General features: G+C 44.7%; 1 protein-coding gene across 1 annotated transcript in view; it reads left to right on the plus strand.

Annotated features, from left to right (window-relative positions):
• The window catches only part of LOC142760542 (protein unc-93 homolog A-like), a 162,462-nt gene that overhangs the window by 107,683 nt on the left and 32,790 nt on the right, over positions 1-21,989 (plus strand). Inside the window, exon 5 of the mRNA XM_075863734.1 lies at positions 19,512-19,726. Coding sequence (XP_075719849.1) covers positions 19,512-19,726 — 215 coding nt within the window. The remainder of the gene's footprint in view (positions 1-19,511; positions 19,727-21,989) is intronic.

Consider the following 21,989-nt stretch of genomic DNA (forward strand, 5'->3'; position numbering starts at 1 on the left):
TTATTATCCTCCACAGTACAGTAAATATACATCAGTCCGCCCCTGCCGGGGGATATCTTCTGGCAGCTTCTTCAGGGGAGTCGTACAGCTGGACTTGACCATTTTCCATGACTCTGAGTTTCGCCGGATAGAGAAACTGGAAGCGGATAATATTATCATGGAAGTGTTTGCAGATTGGCGTAAAAGCCTTGCGTTTCTGGGACTATTACCCATTATTGAGAAGTCCTGAAACAGTAGACTTTTGTAGTTATGAACTCGTAGTTCCGAGGCCTGTCTGTACGCTTGGAGAATCTTTTCTTTCACCGACCAGTTATGGTATCGGGCTATGAAAGCCCTCAGCCTGCCTCCTCCACCCTGATCCCTTCGTTGACCCAAACGGTGGGCTCTTTCAATGGATAGGGAATCATCCGGAGTTTGTATATTAAGTGACTTAGGAAGATCGGTGGACAAGTATGTAGCAAGTGTTTCCATAGAAACGTCCTCCAGAATTCCTATAAATCGTAGGTTGTTGCGCCGCTCTGAATTTTCCAGATCATCCAGTTTTTCACTTAGTGTGTGAATAAGAGCATCTTGTTGAGTGGTTAAACCATCCAGACGGGCCACCTCAGTTTCGCAGGACATGGTTCTATTTTCCAGGTCTCCTAGTTTCTGGGAATTTGCAGTCACCTGCACCAGCACCGTATTAATAGAGGATTGTGTGAGGTCTAGCCGTTTGTCAAATATGGGGATGATAAGGCGGAAGACCTCCTGCGCCACCTCTGCCGTTTTGGGTTTACATCAACAGAGACTGCAAAGCCGGACTCGGGGAACCGGATAGATTTGGAGGTGTTATATCTCCTGGCGTCGATATTCCTGGAGGGGTGTCATGTTGTGGATATGAAGCCGTCGCGGCCGGACCCTTGGTTGGGCCCTTCCCACTTTTCCGTTGTGAGGAATGCATGTTGGAAGATTTTGGGACAATAGGGAGCGATGTCGAGGAGGAGCGTGTGGTTCTAGCTTGCCCCGATTTGTGAAAATATTTGTTCATTCAGCAGACGGTAATGACCAGGCAGGCCGAAAGCTCCTATATTGGGATAATTATGCTCTGGGGGAGAATCAGTCAGTTCACATGTACCTTGACATGTTGTTGTTTAAGAGCAGAGGAAAGTTGTCCAAGAAGCAAGACATAATCCCCCATATGGGGTTAATAAGAGCACTCTTGACCCAGGCCACTGTTATTTCCATTCGTGTGTTAGTCAGTAGATGAGGCAGTGGGTACTCAAAACAGGCTGATGAAAGTTAGGTATCCAAGCGAGTGTATAGAGTATATCTTTATATCTTTCCACACAGCGCCCTGCAGCCGTTGCTGTGTCAAATACAGCGGGTGTCCCCCTCCATGAGTCTCAGTGTAGGCAGCGTGTACAAGGGCCTGTAGCCCAGGGTGGAAGTTCAGTGGGGGGGATAGGGGCCAGCTATAGGTTATTGCTGTATATGGAAGGGACAGGGAGGTCTTGTGAGACTTATCTGACTCAGTGCCGAGCAGTATCAGGTGGTCCCCCGTTCCTCCACTCCCTCCAGAATTATTGCCAGGCCTCCCAGATCTCAGTGATGTTCTACAGGCCGGCTAGCGGTTCCTCTTGGCTCTCCCTCCTCTCTGCCCTCCTGCCAGAGCAAGCGAGGTGGACTTGGTGGTATCTCCAAACTCTGTCTGGCTACCAGGCTTAGGTGCGGCACTTCCGTTCACCGACGCCAGCAAACAATCTGGGGTGGAAGCGCCACGTGTCTCCTGTCCTGCCTCCCAAGATGGCGGGGCCCAACAACACCTCCGCGCACGGCGTCCCTGTGCCCTTTCTCTGGGCAGGCTTTCGTGGCCAATTGATTGCTCCCGGGGCTGACCGGACCTGTGCGTGTCGCGGCTGACTTTCGGGGACAACTCACGTCCCCTGTGTCCAGGCAGTCTGCCTAATCCAGCTACGGGAGCTCTTCTAAAACGCGGCCATCCTGGATGTCCCGCCCACCGGAAGTCCACTATTCTTTAATTTAATTAACAACTGGCTCAGTGATTCGAAACAGACGGTGGTTACTAATGGTATATCCTGAGAGTGGGTCGCAGCTACCAGTGGGGTTGCACAGGGATCAGTATTGGGCCCTCTTCTTTTTAATATGTTTATAAATGACCTTGTAGACTGTTTACAGAGCATAATTTCAGTATTTGCAGATGATACTAAGCTCTGTAAAGTAATCAACACAGAGAAGGATAATATAATATTACAGAGGGATTTGGGGAAGTTGAAAGCATGGGTGGAGAAATGGCAAATTAAGTTTAATGTGTATAAATATAAGGTTATGCACTTACAGTTAGATCCAGAAATATTTGGACAATGACAACATCTTCATGATTTGGGCTCTGCATGCCACCACATTGGATTTTAAATGAAACAACTAAGATGCAACTGAAGTGTAGACTTTCAGGTTTAATTCAAGGGGTTGATCAAAAACATCCTGTGAAACGTTTAGGAATTGCAACCATTTTTCTACACAGCCTCCTTATTTCAGGGGCTCAAAAGTAATTGGACAAATTAACATTACCATAAATATTATTATTTTTTTTTTTTAATAGTTTGTAGAGAATCCTTTGCAGGCAATGACTGCCTGAAGTCTGGAACCCATGGACTCCACCAAAAACGGTGTTTCCTTCCTTTGTGATGCTTTCCCCGGCCTTTTCTGCAGCTGTATTCAGTTGCTGCTTGTTTGTGGGTCTTTCTGCCTTCATTGACTATGGCAACCGGACACCTAACAATGGCGTTCGGCTATGACATCGACGGAAGCCTAGTGGGTCCTGATAAAGTCAGGACCCACTATGCTTGCTGTCAGTGAGTAGCTGACAGCTCCAATACACTGCACTACGCATGTAGTGCAGTGTATTCGAATAGCAATCAGGGCCTCCTGCCCTCAATTCCCCTAGTGGGACAAAGTAACAAAGTAAAAAAAAAAGTAAAAAAAAAAGATGTGTAAAAATAGGAAAATAAAAGTTTTAAAAGTGATAAAAGTAAAAATGCCCCTTTTTCCCTTATCAGTCCTTTATTATTAATAAAAATATATAAACAAACAAATAAACTATACATAATCAGTATCGCTGCGTCCGCCGTAACGGCCTGAACTATAAAATTATTTTGTTATTTATCCCGAGCGGTGAACTCCGAAAAAGAAAATAATAATAAACCGTACTAGAATCACAATTGTTTGGTCACTTCACCTCCCAAAAAATGGAATAAAAAGAGATCAAAAAGTCGCATGTACCTAAAAAAATTCTGGCTCTTAGAATATGGTAACACAAAAAGTTAATGATTTTTTACAAAAAGTATTTTATTGTGCAAACGCCATAAGACATAAAAAACTATAAACATATGGTATCGCCGTAATCGTATTGCCCCGCAGAATAACGTGAATATGTCATTTATAGCGCACGGTGAATGCTGCAGAATTGCTGTTTTTTTAGTCACCACGCCACTTAAAAATAGAATAAAAACTGATCAAAAAGTTGCATGCACCCCATGAAAACTACAATGAATTCCTCAAGGGGTCTAGTTTCCAAAATGGGGTCACTTTTTGGGGGTTTCCACTGTTTGGGCACCACAAGACCTCTTCAAACCGGACATGGTGCCTAATAAAAAGGAGGCCTCAAAATCCTCTAGGTGCTCCTTTGCTTCGGGGGCCAGTGTTTCAGTCCATTACCGCACTAGGGCCACATGTGGGATATTTCTCAAAACTCCATAATCTGGGCAATAAGTATTGAGCTGCGTTTCTCTGGTAAAACCTTTTGTGTTATAGAAAAAAATGCCGACAAAAATGGTATAATAAGGATTTTCTGACAAAAAAAAATAAATATGTAAATTTCACCTCTACTTTGCTCTAAATTCCTGTGAAACACCTAAAGGGTTCATAAACTTTCTAATTGCTGTTGTGAATACTTTGAGGGGTCTAGTTTCTAAAATGGGGTGTTTGATAGGGGTTTCTAATATATAGGCCCCTCAAAGCCACTTCAGAACTGAACTAGAACCTAAAAAAATAAATAAATGAGGCAATACTTCGCTTCTTACATTATACTGATAATGAGCAGCGCCAACCCCGAGATGACCCCAGTTTTGACCGTTTGTATAAATGGAGACCCCTATTAGACCGTTTCAGTGCTCGGTTTTCCCAAGCATACACCCCCGAGAAGTGTATTTCTATTGATGAGTCCTTGGTAGATTTTAAAGGGAGGCTTCAATTCCGCCAGTACCTGCCGAGTAAGAGGGCAAGGTATGGCATGAAGATGTATAAGCTGTGCGAGTGCATCAGGGTATACCTACAAATTTAGGATATATGAAGGGAAGGACAGCAGTATTCAGCCCCCAGAATCCACCCCCTTACTGGGAGTTAATGCAAAAAATGTGTGGGATTTGGTGCACCCACTGCTGGACCTGGGTTACCACCTCTACCTGGATAATTTTTATACCAGCGTCCCACTCTTCAACTGCCTCGCTTCCAGAAGTACTGCTGCATGCAGCACTGCTAGAAGAAATCTGAGAGGCCTCCCTAAGACTCTGCTTGGGCAAACACTCAGAAGGGTGAGAGCATGGTACAATCTAGCAGCAATATATTGTGTGTCAAGTACAAGGACAAGAGAGATGTCCTTGTATTTACAACAATACATGGCCACACCAGTACCCACGTACCTGTACGACGTACCAATACAGAGACCCCCAAACCAGACTGCATCCCGGACTACAATAGGTACATGGGAGGGGTGGACTTGTCAGATCAAGTCCTGAAGCCCTACAGCACCATGCGGTGTGGTATAAGGAGCTGGCCGTGCACATCATTATCAAGAACCTAATCTTTAAGGACCAAGAAGTGGGCACCTAGTACTTCTGGAAGCGAGGCCACACGCATCGTACCAGGGAAATACTTTCCAAAGAAGTTCCCCGAACTGGCAAGAAGGGAAAAAGTCAAAAGAGGTGCAAAGTCTGCTATAAGAGGGGGATAAGGGAGGACACAATATATCAATGTGACACGTGTACCAAAAAACCAGGGCTCTGTATGAAAGTGTTTTAAAATTTACCATACCTCCCTTAGATTTTTAATCTACCCTGACTCACTCCGCATAGCTTATCCCCCTCATCTTTCCTTCTGAGCCCTGCTGTGTGCCCAGGCAGCTGATAACAGCCACATGTAGGGTATTGCCGTACCCAGGAGAACCCACATTACAGTTTATGGAGTTTATATCTCTGGTGGTGCATGCTGGGCACAATATATTGGACACTGAAATGGCATAGATATATAGAAAATGGCAAATCTCACACTGTACCATCTGCTGCGCATTACCTTTTAGACAATACCTGTGGGGTCAAAATGCTCACTACACCTCTAGATGAATGTCTTAAGGGGTGTAGTTTTTAAAATGGGGTCACTTCTCGGGGGTTTCAACTGTACTGGTACCTCAGGGGCTTCTGCATACATGACTTAGCACCAGAAAAGCTCCAATAGGCCAAATGGTGGTCTTTCCCTTCTGAGCCCTGCCGTGTGCCCAGGCAGCTAATAACAGCCACATGTAGGGTATTGCCGTACCCGGGAGAACCCACATTACAGTTTATGGGGTGCATATCTCCAGTGGCGCATGCTGAGCACAATATATCGGATACTGGCTTGGCATATATATAGAAAAAATTTCAAATCTCACACTGCACCATCTGCTGCGCATTATCTTTTACACAGTACCTGTGGGGTCAAAATGCTAACTACACCACTAGATGAATGTCTTAAGGGGTGTCGTTTTTAAAATGGGGTCACTTCTCGAGGGTTTCAACTTACTGGTACCTCAGGGGCTTCTGCATACATGACTTAGCACCAGAAAAGCTCCAGTAGGCCAAATGGTGGTCCTTTCTTTCTGAGCCCTCCCATGGGCCCAAACGGCAGTTTATCACCACAAATGGGGTATTGCCGCACTTAGGACGAATTGGGAAACAAAATGGGGTATTTTGTTCCCTGTGAAAATAAGACATTTTGATCAAAAATGACATCTTATTGGAAAAAATGAAATATTATTAATTTTACAGCCCAATTCAAATACGTGCTGTGAAAAAACTGTGTGGTCAAAATGGTAACAACAACCATAAATAAAGTCCTTGAGGGGTGTAGTTTCCAAAATGGGGTCACTTTTGGGGGTTTCCTACTGTTTTGGCACCTCAACACCTCTTCAAACCTGGCATGCTGCCTAAAATATATTCTAATAAAAAAGAGGCCCCAAAATGCACTAGGTGCTTCTTTGGTTCTGGGGCTTATGTTTTAGTCCACGAGCACACTAGAGCCACATGTTGGACATTTCTAAAAACTGCAGAATCTGGACAATACATATTTAGTAGTGTTTCTCTGGTAAAACCTTCTATTACAGAAAAAAATGGAATAAAATTGAAATTCAGCAAGAAAAATGAAATTTGCAAATTTCACCTCCACATTCTTTAATTCCTGTGAAATTCCTAAAGGGTTAAACAACTTTTTAAATGCTGTTTTGAATACTTTGAGGGCTCTATTTTGTAAAATGGGGTGTTTTATGGGGTTTCTAATACATAGGCCCCTCAAAGCCACTTCAGAACTGAACAGGTACCTTAAAAAAAGGCTTTTGAAATTTTCTTAAAAATATGAGAAATTGCTGGTTATGTTCTAAGTCTTGTAACGTCCAAGAAAAATAAAAAAATGTTCAAAAAACAATGCCAATCTAAAGTAGAAATATTGGAAATGTGAACTAGTAACTATTTTGGGGGGTGTAACCATCTGTTTCACAAGCAGATGCATTTAAATTCAGAAAAATGCTATTTATTTTCAACATTTTCTCAAAATTTTACCACTAACATAAAGCCCAATGTCTCAAGAGAAAACGATCTCAGAATCGCTTGGATAAGTTTAAGCCGAAGTTATTACCACATAAAGTGAAATATGTCAGATTTCAAAAATGGGCTCTGGGCCTTAAGGCCAAAACAAGGCTGCGTCCTTATGGGGTTAGGCATGAGAAATGTGTCACGATCTGTGGGTATGTGGATCCGCGGGGCTGTACCCCTGTAGCGGGATAGCAGCTGGCCAAACAGTGTACCAAGTAAAGTCTATAGCCCGAGCAAGGGTACCTGTGGTAGTACAGACAGTAGCGATGGCTGGGCTCAGATGGGACTTTGACAGCAGACACGAGGCGTGGTGTAACACAATACGTACAACTCCAACTCTTTTAAGGCATAGGAACAAGGTAGCACAGGATACAGGATACAGGTAGCAGGAACGGGAACACTGGGAACAGGAAAACACTAAGGGACCATTTTCTAGACTGACACGGGAAAACAAAACAATGCTCAGGCAATGAGTGAAGGGGCAAGGCCATTCTTATAGTCCAGGGTGATCATGGGTGATTAGACAATTCTAAACATGTGTGAGCGCTGGCCCTTTAAGTCCGGGACTGACACACGCACCCTAGTGGTCACTGCAGGCCAGGACGGCCGAATGTGCTGGCATCTCCGGGAAGGAAGGCGTCGGCAAGATGAGAAGAGTCTGCGGCCGCGGACATTACAAAATGCATGCTCAATCGGGTTGAGATCTGGTGATTGACTTGGCCATTGCAGAATATTCTACTTCTTTGTCTTAAAAAACTCCTGGGTTGCTTTTGCAGTATGTTTTCGCTCATTGTCCATCTGTACTGTGAAGTGACATCCAATCAACCTTGCTGCATTTGGTTGAATCTGAGCAGAAAGTTTATCCCTGAACACTTCAGAATTCATCCGGCTACTTCTATTTTCAGTCACATCATCAATAAACACTAATGACCCAGTGCCTTTGGCAGCCATGCATGCCCATGCCATCACACTGCCTCAACCATATTTTACAGAGGATGTGGTGTGCTTTGGATTATGAGCCGTTCCAAGCCTTCTCCATAATTTCTTCCTCCTCTCATTCTGGCACAGGTTGATCTTAGTTTCATCTGCCCAAAGAATGCTGTTCCAGAACTGGGCTGGCTTATTTACATGTTATTTGGCAAAGTCTAATCTGGCCTTTCTATTTTTGAGGCTGATTAATGGTTTGCACCTTGTGGTGAACTCACTGTATTTGCTCTCATGAACTCTTTATGGTAGACTTAGATACTGATACACCTACTTCCAGGAGAGTGTTCTTCACTTGGGTAGAAGTTGTGAAGAGGTTTTTCTTCACTATGGAAAGGATTCTGCGATCATCCACCACTGTTGTCTTCTGTGGACGTCCAGGCCTTTTGGAGATCACCTGTGCGCTCTTTTTTTTTTTTTCAAGAATGTACCAAACTGTTGATTTGGCCACTCCTAACATTTGTGCTTACCCCCTGAGGGATTTCTTAATTTTTTTTTAGCCTAACCATGGTCTGTATCACTTGCATTGAGAGCTCCTTTAACCTTATGTTGTGGGTTCACAGCAACAGCTTCCAAATGCAAATGCCACACCTGGAATCAACTCCAGACCTTTTACCTGCTTAATTGATGATGAATTAACCCCTTCCCGCTGTGGCCACTTTTGACCTTCCTGACAGAGCCTTATTTTTCAAATCTGACGTGTCACTTTTTGTGGTAATAACATTAGAATGTTTTTACCTATCCAAGCGATTCTGAGATTGTGAGATTGCTTTCTTGTGACATATTGGACTTTATGTTAGTGAAAAAATGTAGTCGATAAATTCAATATGTATTTGTGAGAAACACCAAAATTTAGAGAAAATTTGCAAAAATTAGCATTTTTCTAAATGTAAATGTATCTGCTTGCAAAATTGATAGTAATACCACACAAAATAGTTACTAGTTAACATTTCCCACATGTCTACATTATGTTTGCATCGTTTTTTGAACGTCCTTTCATTTTTCTAGGACATTACACGGATTAGAACTTTAGCAGCAATTTCTCATATTTTAAAGAAAATTTCAAAAGGCTATTTTTTCATGAAGCAGATCAGTTCTGAAGTGGTTTTGGAGGGCCCTATATATTACAAATCTCCTTTAAATCACCCCATTTTAAAAACTGGACCCCTGAAAGTATTCAAAACAGCATTTAGAAAGTTTCTTAACCCTTTAGGTTTTTCACAAGAAAAATTGATTTCCACAACATTTGTAAAGCAACTTCTCCTCAAACGTTGTCATAAACTGCTGTTTAGAAGGGAATGCGCGCTATTTAGCTTTTGGAGCGCAGATTTTGCTGGATTGGTTTTTCTGCACCATGTCGTGTTTGCAAAGCCCCTGTGGGACCAAAACAGTGGAAACTCCCCTAAAGTGACTCCATTTAGGAAACTACACATTTTGAGTAATTTATCAAGGGGTGTAGTGAGCATTTTGACCACACAGGTGTCTTATATATTTTATTAGAATTGGCCAGTGAAAATCAAAATATATATTTTTTCTACAATAAGATGTAGCTCAAAATTTTTCATTTTCTCAACAAATAAAAGGAGAAAAAGCACCACAACATTTGAAAAGCAATTTCTCCCGAGTACGGTAATACCCCATATGTGGTCATAAACTGCTGTTTGGGCCCACAGTAGGGCTCAGAAGGGAAGGAGTGCCATTTGGCATTTGGAGTGCAGATTTTGCTGGATTGGTTTCTGGGCGCCATGTCGCAAAGCCCCTTTGGGACCAAAACAGTGGAAACCCCCCAGAAGTGACACCATTTTGGAAACTACACCCCTCAAGGTATTCACCTAGGGGTGTAGTGAGCATGTAGTGAGCAGGTGATTTCCAGAAATTAGTATGCACTAGATCTTACAGAGTGAAAATGGGAATTTTTCCATAGATATGCCAATATGTGGTGCCCAGCTTGTGCCACCAAGAAAAGACAACTCTAATTATTATGCTGTGCTTCCCGGTTTTAGAAACACCCTACATGTGGCTAGGGGCGTAGCTAAAGGCTCATGGGCCGGAGTGCAAGAATTCCGCTTGGCCCCCCTACCCCTCCCCAACACCACCATCACCAGACCCCTGCGTGCGCCTATGCCCAGCCACCTTGCCCAACAGCCCCCATAGTATAGTGCCTCCACACAGTATAATGCTCCCATAGTGGCCCCACACAGTATAATGCCCCCCATAACTGCCCCATACCGTATAATGCTTCCCAGATCAGCCCCACAGTATAATGCCCCGCATAGCTGGCCCCATACAGTATCGTGTCTCCCATATCAGCCCCCATAGAGTATAATGCCCCCATATCAGTTCCCCATACAGTATAATGCCCCCATATCAGCTACCCATACAGTATAATGCCCACATATCAGCTCCCCATATAGTATAATGCCCACATATGAGCTTCTTATACTTTTTAATGCCCCCCATATGAGCTTTCCATACAGTATAATGCCGCCATATCAGCCCCCCACACAGTATAATGCTCCTCCATATCAGCTCCCCATACAGTATAATGCCCCCCATATCAGCTCCCCATACAGTATAATGCCCCCCATACAGTATAATGCCCCCATATCAGCTCCCCATACAGTAAAATGCCCCCATATCAGCTCCTTATACTGAATAATGCCCCCATATCATCCCCATACAGTATAATTCCCCCCATATCAGCCCCATGCAGTATAATTCCCCCATATCAGCCCCCCATGCAGTATAATGCCCCGCACCTTATCAGCCCCCCATACAGTATAATGCCCCCGCCTAAATCAGCCCCCCATTCGGTATAATGCCCCTTGCCATATCAGCCCCCATTCAGTATAATGCCCCCCGCCATATAAGCCCCGATAAACAGTTTAATGCCCCCCCGCCATATCAGCCACCCATATTCAGTATAAGGCCCCCCACCATATCAGCCCCCGATACAGTATAATGCCCCGCCACCATATCACCCCCTATACAGTATAATGCCCCCATATGTGCATAAAAGAAAAATAATAGAAAAGTAACAATTACTTACCTATCCCCGTTCACACGCCGGGTGGAGAATCCTTCGCCTCCTCCGGTGTGTGCTATGAGTGACTCGGCGCAGACAGGCGCGATGATGTCGCTACATCCCGCTTGCCTACGTCGAGCCGCTCAGGGCACAGTGAATGCTGGAGCAAGGAGCCGTCAGCTCCATGCTCCAGCATTAAATAGAACCGGTTCCTCGGTGAGTGACTCACGACCACCCGGAGGTCTTCACACGACCCCCCCAGGGGGACGCGACCCACAGTTTGTAATGTATTGTATTGTAATGTATTGTGTTGTATTGTGCAGTTTACACAGATAGCACAATACAACATAATACATTGCAAGACAACACAATACAACACAACACAACACATTACATTACAATACAGACTTTGCAGCTCACCTGGAGTCCTCCGCACCAACTCTTCCACGCTGGCTGGAACGCCCCTCACATTAAGTACCATCTGACCGTAACCAGGAAGTGCCAGCTTCTCGGCACAGAAAATTGATTTAATCACCATGCTGTATGGCAACAGGAGGCGACCGCTGCAACCCCTATAGCTACGTCACTGCATGTGGCCTTAATTTTTTGCCTGGACGATCGACAGAGCTCAGAGGTGAAAGAGTACCATGCAAAATTGAGACCTAATTTGGTGACTTACAAAGTATTGGTTCACAATTGCAGAGGCTCTGATGTGAAATAATAAAAGAAACCCATGAGAAGTGACCCCATTTTGGAAACTACACCCCTCAAGGCATTTTCACCCACAGGTCTTTTCCATAAATGATTGCGCTGCGGATGGTGCAAACTAAAAATAGCAATTTTTCCCAAATATGCAATTTTTGTGGCAAATATGTCATGCCCAGCTTGTGCCACTGGAGACACCAACCCCAAAAATTTTTAAAACAGTTCTCCCTGGTTTGGCGATGCCATATATTTGGAAGTAAACTGCTGTTTGAGCACGCTGTAGGGTTCAGAAGGAAGGGAGCGCCATTTAACTTTTGGAGTGTGGATTTTTCTTGGTAGTAGTTTTGTTTGGAATTTTACTGGTATTTCAGTTCATAATGTGGGGGTACATGTAAGCTGGGCAGAGTACATCAGCGGCTTAGTCAGGTGGTATAATAATGGGGTAAAAAAAAAACAATAAAATAATCCATAGATGTGTGTTACGCTGTGAAGCAATCCTGTATGCACAGGCTAGTGTCACACTGATAAATGGTGTCTTTTCTTATCCCCCTTTTGGTGCACACTCTGCACCTTTGCAGTTTGGGGAATTTTGCTGGGAAAGCGTTGTCCTGATATAATACGGGCGCCCTTGCTTCCAGCAGATATGTTTGGGCCCTACCTTGCTTCCAGCAGATATGTTTGGGCCCTACACTTCCTGGTTCCCTAATTTTAGTGCCTTGATAAATCGCCTCTTGAAATGTTCCCCACGGGCCTGCACAACTGCATATTTTTCTTTCCTGACTTATTGGAGCCTTAGCTTATTTTATTGTTTCATAGACGTAGTGGTATGAGGGCTGTTTTTTTGCGGGACGTGGTGTAGTTATTATAGGTATCATTTTGGGGAACATGCAACTTTTTGATCACTTTTTATTATTTGTTTTTGGGAGGCAAGGTGACCAAAAGACAGCAATTCTGATATAGTTTTTTTTATATCGTTCACCACGCATCATAACAACTTTTTGCACAATAAAATCACTTTTGTAAAAATAATGTATTTTTTCTGTCGCTATGCTGTAAGAGCCATAACTTTTTAATTTTTTTGTCGTCAGATCTGTGTGAGGGCTTGTTTTTTGCAAGACGAGCTATAGGTTTTATAGGTACCATTTTTGGAAACATGCGACTTCTTGATCACTTTTTAGTTCCAATTTTGGAAAACAAAGTGACCTAGAAAACAGCAATTCCGGCAGTTTTTTTTTTAGTTTTTTTTTACGACGTTCACTGTGCGGGACATATAACATAATCAATATGTTTTGGTAAACAGCTAAAATGCCAAAACTTTTGTCATTGTCCAAGTAATTCTGGACCAACTGTAACTGTAGGTCTAGGAAACAAATTCTTAAATTATGTATTAAGTAGTAAAACACTGGGTAAAACTATCAAGATTTAGGGATTTTGGTGGACAGTAAACTTAACTTTAGCAACCAGTGTCAGGCAGGTTCTTCCAAGGCAAACAAAATCATGGAATGCTTCAAAACAGGCATAGATGCTCATGTTAAAAATATAGTTTTGCCACTACACAAATCACTAGCCAGACCACACATGGAATATTGTGTACAATTGTCAGCACCTGTGTATAATAAGGATGTTGTGGAAACACTGGTTGAGCAATTCCCAGGGAGGAAGTTTTATGGAATTGCTATGTGAGCGTTTCCCCAAAGGCTGCTGGAGACTGTCGGGGCTGAGCGTGCAAATAAATCTGCAACTCCTAATCTGTCACAACTCTGATCAACAGTCTTTGAGGCTACTCTATGGTTTTCGCCAGAACATACCGCAAGGCAGGATGGTTTTTGCTGCATAGAACCCAGGTTGTTTTAACAGAGTTCTGTAATGACGGGGGGTAGGGAAACGGACAAGTGAGCCCTAGTCTACCCGCCACTCTGTCCCTGCCTACTTGCAACGACCCGCCCTTGGCGACGGGGTACAACTGGGCGGCGGTCCCTGCGCTCAGTAAGTGCACGACAAACACGACAAACATACAAGGGAATACAAGCAAGGGAAAGGGGCAGTTGCCCACGGCAACACCGTGAGCAACCAGAGTGGTGAACGAGCCGAGTCAAGCCAGGAGTGTGCGAGGTACCAAACGAAGAGCAGAAGAGTAGTCAGTAAGCCAGGGTCTGTATGGAGCAGGATCAAAATAGAAGGAGCTGTAGCTGGGCCAGGAAACCACACGAAAAGAATCACAAGCACCGAGGGACAGGAAGGGCAGGCTTAAATAGACCGAGGGCGGGAGCTAGCTGAGTCTGGCCAGGTTGCGATAGGCTCTCCCACTCCTAAGCCTGCCAGCCTGAGTGGTGGAAGCTGGAGTCAGTCTCAGGGATGTAGATTCAGGTGCTGACTGATTAATTATGGTAGTTAACCCCGAAGCTGTACCTGGCAGATCCTTTACAGTACCCCCCCTTTTATGAGGGGCCACCGGACCCTTTCTAAGTGGACCTGACTTACTGGGGAAACGCAGGTGGAACCTCCTGACCAATACCCCAGCGTGAACATCCCGGGCGGGTACCCAAGTCCTCTCCTCGGGCCCGTATCCTCTCCAATGGACCAGGTACTGGAGGGAGCCTTGGACCATCTTGCTGTCCACAATCTTGGCCACCTCGAATTCCACCCCTTCAGGGGTGAGGACGGGAACAGGAGGTCTCCTCGAGGGAGCCAAGGACAGGGAGCAGCGTTTAAGGAGGGAGGCATGAAACACGTCGTGTATACGAAAAGACGGGGGTAACTCCAGCCGGAAGGAGACAGAATTGAGGACCTCAATGACCTTATATGAGACCCAATCATATTGACAGTCAGAGACAAAACACCTTAAATATTGTTCTAGAGATTGATTAGTCCTCTCAGTTTGGCCATTGGTTTCAGGATGGAAGGCAGAGGAGAAGGACAGATCAATCTCCAACTTCATACAGAAGGCTCTCCAAAACAATGAAACAAATTGTACCCCTCTGTCCGAAACAATATTGACAGGGACCCCATGGAGACGCAGGATGTGTTTGACAAACAAGGTAGCCAACGTCTTGGCGTTGGGTAGTTTCTTGAGGGGCACAAAGTAGCACATCTTACTGAAGCGGTCTACTACCACCCACACCACCGACTTGCCTTGGGATGGAGGCAAATCGGTGATAAAATCCATGAAGGTCTCTGGGGAATGGGCAACGAACGCAGTAAGCCCGCTGGTCGGGACCTGGGAGTCTTGGACCTAGCACAAACCTCACAAGCGGCGACGTAGGCCTTAACGTCTTTAGGCAACCCAGGCCACCAATAGTTTCTAGTAATGAGGTGTTTGGTACCCAGGATGCCTGGATGACCAGATAGTGCGGAGTCATGATTTTCCCTAAGTACCCTTAGCCGGAATTGCAGGGGAACAAACAGCTTGTTCTCAGGAAGTTTCCTGGGAGCTGAACCTTGATCAGCAGCAATTTCAGAGACTAAATCAGAATCGATCGAGGAAATGATTATACCTGGAGGCAAAATACAAGCAGGATCTTCCGCCGAAGGAGGGCTGGCCATGAAGCTACGCGACAGTGCATCAGCCTTAATATTTTTAGACCCAGCCCTATAGGTAACCAAAAAATTGAATCTGGTAAAAAATAACGCCCATCGAGCTTGTCTCGGGTTTAGCCTCCGGGCAGATTCTAGGAAAACCAGATTCTTGTGGTCGGTAAGGACCGTTACCTGGTGCCTAGCCCCCTCCAGGAAGTGGCGCCACTCTTCAAATGCCCATTTAATGGCTAAGAGTTCGCGGTTGCCAATATCATAGTTACTCTCAGTTGGCGAAAACTTCCTGGAGAAGTAGGCACAGGGGCGGAGATGGGTGAGGGGCCTGGTACCCTGGGACAAGACAGCCCCCACTCCCACCTCAGATGCGTCAACTTCCACGATAAATGGCTCCATTTGGTTGGGCTGAACCAGCACCGGGGCCGAGATAAAGCACCTCTTAAGGACCTCAAAAGCCTGGACAGCCTCAGGGGGCCAGTGGAGGAGATCAGCTCCTTTGCGAGTGAGGTCCGTAAGAGGCTTAGCGATGACCGAGAAGTTAGCAATAAATCTCCTGTAATAATTAGCGATCCCCAAAAAACACTGTAACGCCTTCAGGGAGGCAGGTTGGACCCATTCCGCCACAGCCTGAACCTTGGCGGGGTCCATGCGGAATTCATGAGGAGTGAGGATTTGACCCAAAAATTGTATTTCCTGTGCCCCAAACACACATTTTTCGGTTTTGGCAAACAGTTTGTTTTCCCGAAGGACCTGGAGCACCTTCCTGACATGCTCAATGTGGGAGGACCAGTCCTTGGAAAACACCAGTATGTCATCAAGGTACACTACAAGAAATATCCCCAGGTAATTTCTCAAAATCTCATTTATGAAATTCTGGAAGACCGCAGGGGCATTACACAACCCAAAGGGCATGACGAGGCATTCGAAATGGCCTTCGGGCGTGTTAAATGCAGTCTTCCACTCATCCCCCTCTTTGATGCGGATAAGGTTATACGCCCCCCGTAGATCCAACTTAGAGAATCATTAGGCCCCCTGAACCTGATTGAAGAGATCAGGTATCAAAGGAAGGGGATACTGGTTCCTTACCGTGACCTTATTCAGGCTACGGTAGTCAATGCATGGCCTAAGACCACCATCCTTCTTCCCTACGAAGAATAAGCCAGCACCTACCGGAGAAGTAGAGGGACGAATGTAACCCTTGGCCAGACATTCCTGGATATACTCTCTCATGGCTTCACATTCGGGACAAGAAAGATTAAATATCCTACCCTTAGGAAGCTTAGCTCCTGGTACCAATTCGATAGCGCAATCGTATTCTCTATGAGGAGGTAACACTTCGGAGGCCTCCTTAGAGAAAACATCAGCGAAGTCCTGAACAAACTCGGGTAGCGTGTTCGCCTCCTACGGGGGAGAAATAGAATTAACAGAAAAACATGACGTAAAACATTCATTACCCCATTTGGTTAGCTCCCCAGTATTCCAGTCAAACGTGGGATTATGCAACTGCAACCAGGGAAGGCCTAGAACCAAATCGTACGATAATCCCTGCATCAACAGTACAGAGCACTGCTCCAAATGCATGGAGCCAACAAGGAGTTCAAAAACAGGGGTATGCTGTGTAAAATAACCATTAGCAAGAGGAGTGGAGTCGATACCCACTACCGGGACAGGTTTAGGCAAATCAATCAGAGGCATAGCAAGAGACATAGCAAATTCCACAGACATGATATTAGTAGAGGACCCTGAATCCACGAAGGCACTGCCGGTAGCAGACCTACCACCAAAAGAGACCTGAAAGGGAAGCAAGATCTTAGTACGTTTCCTATTTACGGGAAATACCTGTGCGCCCAAGTGACCTCCCCGATGATCACTTAGGCGCGGAAGTTCTCTGGCTGCATTCTTACGCTTAGGACAGTTGTTCACTTGATGCTTGTCATCCCCACAGTAGAAGCAGAGACCATTCTTCCTGCGGAATTCTCTACGTTGTTGGGGGGACACGGAGGCCCCGAGTTGCATAGGTATCTCTGAGTCTTTTGGGGAGGAACGAAGCAACGGAACTTCGGGAGGCATCATGGGGGAGTCGGAGGAGAAAACACATAAACGTTTACGTTGTCGTTCCCTGAGACGTCGGTCAAATCGTACCGATAAAGCCATAACCTGCTCTAGGGAGTCAGAAGAGGGATAGCTAACTAGCAGGTCTTTCAGGGCATTCGACAGACCCAACCTAAACTGACACCTTAAGGCAGGGTCATTCCACCGAGAAGCTACGCACCACTTCCTAAAGTCACAACAATACTCCTCAACAGGTCTCTTACCCTGACGTAAGGTCACCAGCTGACTCTCGGCAAAGGGAGTCCTGTCAGTCTCGTCATAAATAAGTCCGAGAGCAGAAAAGAAACAATCAATGGAGGAAAGTTCAGGGGCGTCAGGAGCCAAGGAGAAGGCCCACTCTTGGGGCCCTTCCTGGAGCCGGGACATAATTATACCCACCCGCTGGCTCTCAGAACCTGAAGAATGGGGCTTTAAACGAAAGTAAAGCCTACAACTCTCCCGAAAGGAGAGAAAAGCCCTCCGGTCCCCTGAGAACCGGTCGGGCAACTTGAGGTGGGGTTCAAGAGGTGAGGTGAGGGGAACTACCAAGGTAGCATCAGGCTGGTTGACCCTCTGAGCCAGGGCCTGGACCTGTAGGGAGAGACCCTGCATTTGCTGAGCCAGGGTCTCACGGGGGTCCATAGTGGTGTCAGGGACCAGGGTAGACTAGGTATGGGCTTGTGATTATGTAATGACGGGGGGTAGGGAAACGGACAAGTGAGCCCTAGTCTACCCGCCACTCTGTCCCTGCCTACTTGCAACGACCCGCCCTAGGCGACGGGGTACAACTGGGCGGCGGTCCCTGCGCTCAGTAAGTACACGACAAACATACAAGGGAATACAAGCAAGGGAAAGGGGCAGTTGCCCACGGCAACACCGTGAGCAACCAGAGTGGTGAACGAGCCGAGTCAAGCCAGGAGTGTGCGAGGTACCAAACGAAGAGCAGAAGAGTAGTCAGTAAGCCAGGGTCTGTATGGAGCAGGATCAAAATAGAAGGAGCTGTAGCTGGGCCAGGAAACCACACGAAAAGAATCACAAGTACCGAGGGACAGGAAGGGCAGGCTTAAATAGACCGAGGGCGGGAGCTAGCTGAGTCTGGCCAGGTTGCGATAGGCTCTCCCACTCCTAAGCCTGCCAGCCTGAGTGGTGGAAGCTGGAGTCAGTCTCAGGGATGTAGATTCAGGTGCTGACTGATTAATTATGGGAGTTAACCCCGAAGCTGTGCCTGGCAGATCCTTTACAAGTTCGGTGTTGGATAAGAGGCGCAATGCAGGCAATACCAGAACAGGTAACAAGACAGCCAGAGGGTAAATGGAACGTCCAAATCACAAAGCTAGGTGATGTCAGGAATAGCAAAAGTCAGTACCAACCGGGAGCAGAAAGTCCAAATCCGTAAGCGAAAGGGTAATCCAGAGACGAGCCGAGGTCCAGTTCCAAAAAGTCCAAATAGTCAAAGGTACAGGAGAATGACATGCAGCAAGGAGAATCGCAAGCAAAGAACACAGAAGCAAACCAAGTTTAAGTACTCCACCCTTACATCTGATAGTAAGAAAGACAAAGAGAAGGCATAGGCTGAACAACCAAAACCAGAATCTCCCAGAAGCTAGACTAGTAGTTATGGTAATCTTAAAGGGACAGACGTTTCCTAATAAAGGACATGAGCAGATAGATGTGACCAAGGTAATTAAGGGAATTACAGTACTAAGAATGAATATCAAACTTGGGGTTATTTGGTTTAGAAAAAACATATCTTAGGAGCTATCTAATTACAATGTACAAATATATGAATGGGCAGTGCAGAAAGCTGTCTAATGATCTTTTTACACCTAGGGCATTCTCTATGTCTAGAGGAAAGAACATTTCACCATCATCCTAGACAGCGTTCTTTTCTGTAAGAGCAGTGGGAAAACTATCTGCCACAGGATATTGTGATGGTTGATTAATTGAATAAGCTCAAGAAGGGAATGGATGCTTTTCTTGAAAAATATAATATTACACTTTATGGGTACCAGATTCTGACAATGAGATGTTGATCCACAGACTTATTCTAATTGTAATATTTGGGGTCGGGAAGGATTTTTTTTCACCTAATAACAGGCAATTGGTATCTGCCTTATAGGGATTTTTGCCTCCCTCTGGATCAACACTGTAGGATTATGGGTTGTACTTGTGTCCTTTTTCACCCTTCTCAACTATCTAACTGTATAATACAATATATTTCTTGCTTCATGGTTGCAGGTACTTCATTAGCAAATATTTTCTTTTACATTTTCTTTCAGGATGTGGGGTTATTTCTGTACTAATCATTGCAATCTTTCTGGATCCAATCGATTTACGGGAAGATATTGAAAATAAACATGAAGACAAACAGTCTATTTGGAAAACATTGATTGACACAATTCTTCAATTAAAGGACATCCGACAGTTTCTCCTCATACCATTAACAATGATTTTTGGTATGCAACAAGGATTCCTTTCAAGTGACTATACCAAGGTATAAATAGTGTAATAAGGAACAGAGGAGTGCAAAAATTCAAAAATATAATTATTTTAAGTATAATTCCATCTTTACACAAACATAAGAATGAAGCTGGTATGTGAAAATATTAATTTGGTTGTTATTTCTCTAGTCTATGTAAAATTAAATTGGTAGTAAAATCACTTTTTTCTGAAAAAAATAAGCTTTATCAAAACGGAAAAAAGTGAAGCAGTTGCTCATAGCAACCAATCAGATTCTTGGAAAATAAATGCAGCAACTACTCCACTTTTCCTTTGCACCAGTATTCACACATCTCCCCCACTGTTCTGACGTTGTCTGATTAGTCTCCAATAATCCTCACATCACCCCCTGTCACAGACAGAGCAGTCTCTTCTAGTCTCAACAGCATGGCTGTATGGAAGTAACTGCAGACACACTGTTGGAGACATAGAGCAGAAAAAGGCTGTGAAAAGGCTAAAAAATATGCACGTGGGTTATTAGAAGCTGATCAGTCTATTCTGTTGAAATTGGGGCAACTTTACCATTCTGCCAAATGATACACCAGTATTTTTTTTTCTTCTATGTAACATGTGTCATATTCATCAACACTGCCAGGGCTGATTCTTGCTTTGCTTCTACCTGAGGTGAAAATCAAAATCGCACCCCCCCAGATCTTGAATGACATAGCCCTGGCTGCGCTACATCACTATCATTCTCCAACTCTCGCGGACACGCCATTGCCTTGTACTCCCATGGCATGCGCAGTGCAGTGATGAACCCAGGCAGAGTATACCTTACTGCACTGTGTGTGCCCTTGGAGTGCAAGGCAATGGCGCATCCAAGGAAGTTGGAGGAGACTGGCAGTGATGTGGAACAGCCAGTGGCATGTCAATCAAGCATGGTGGGTCTGGAGTCAGGACTGTGTGACTCTTCTGGATAGCGTCACAGCCCCATGACCCTTTAAAGAGTAATTAACATACAACACATGCCATTTTAAAAGTTTTTATAGATTTTGCTGCATCTGAAAAAAACATACAGGGGAATGTTTGGAAATCTTGTCAGGTCATGTATTGCCGCATGCTGCCTACTGCCTAAGTCCCAGCCAAGCCTGTCATTGCTACTGTCCGAGCTGCCACAGGTACACTATACGAACTATAGATTGTGACTTGCCCCATGTTGGCCAGCTGCCATACCGTCAAAGCGGTACGGCCCAGTGGGTTCACGCACCCAACTTGACAGTATGCTCAGGCCATGGACCCTTGCTCAGTACATCATTACAGCACCAGGACAAAGCTCAGTACATATCTACAGCACCAGAACAAGCTCAGTACATATATACAGCACCAGAACAAAGCTCGGTACATATATACAGCACCAGAAAAAAGCTCAGTACATAAAAACATCACCAGAACCAACTTCCACACATGAATACACCAACAGAACAAATCACAGTACATAAATAAAGCACAAGAACCAAGCTCAATACATCAATACAGCACCAAACCCAAGCTCGGTACATATATATACAGCACCAGAACCAAGCTCAGTAAATAAATACAGCATCAGTGCCAAGCTTAGTACATTTATACAGCACCAGAACAAAGCTCAGTACATATACACAGTTACAGAATCAAGCTCAGTACATATATACACCACCAGAACCAAGTTCAGTACATAAATACAGCTCCAGAACCAAGCTCAGTACATATATACAGCAGAAGAACCAAGCTCAGTAAATATTTACAGCAACAGAACCAAGCTCAGTACATCAATACAACACCAGAACAAAACTCAGTACATATATAGAGCTCAAGAACCAAGCTCAGCACAAATACATTTCAGTACACATATCATTTGCAAAGTCAGGTTAACCGCTACAATATAAATTTGTATGGTGTGAAACCACAGCTTCCAGTAATGTATAATAAATATAAAACGTGTGTGTGTATATATATATATATATATCCACACACACACAAATATATACACTGCAGCGTGCACCTGAATACAATTGTATCACAAACTGTGCCCCTGAATAGAGTACGCTATACACTGTACCCAGTAGTGCAGGGAAGACCCTTATAGACATTGTAGGCTGCCACCTGAGTCCCTGTTTAGGAGCTTTTACGTTTAGGGTATGTTCACATTCTGGACTAAATACGGCTGTAAAATACAGAGCTGTTTTCAAGGGAAAACAGCCTCTGATTTACAGACTTTTTTAATGCATCTGGCGTTTTTTTATGTGTTTTTTTATGGACTTTTTGGAGCTGCTTTTCTA

This window comes from Rhinoderma darwinii, chromosome 4 (assembly GCF_050947455.1).
Source record: "Rhinoderma darwinii isolate aRhiDar2 chromosome 4, aRhiDar2.hap1, whole genome shotgun sequence".
NCBI classification, from domain to species: domain Eukaryota; kingdom Metazoa; phylum Chordata; class Amphibia; order Anura; family Rhinodermatidae; genus Rhinoderma; species Rhinoderma darwinii.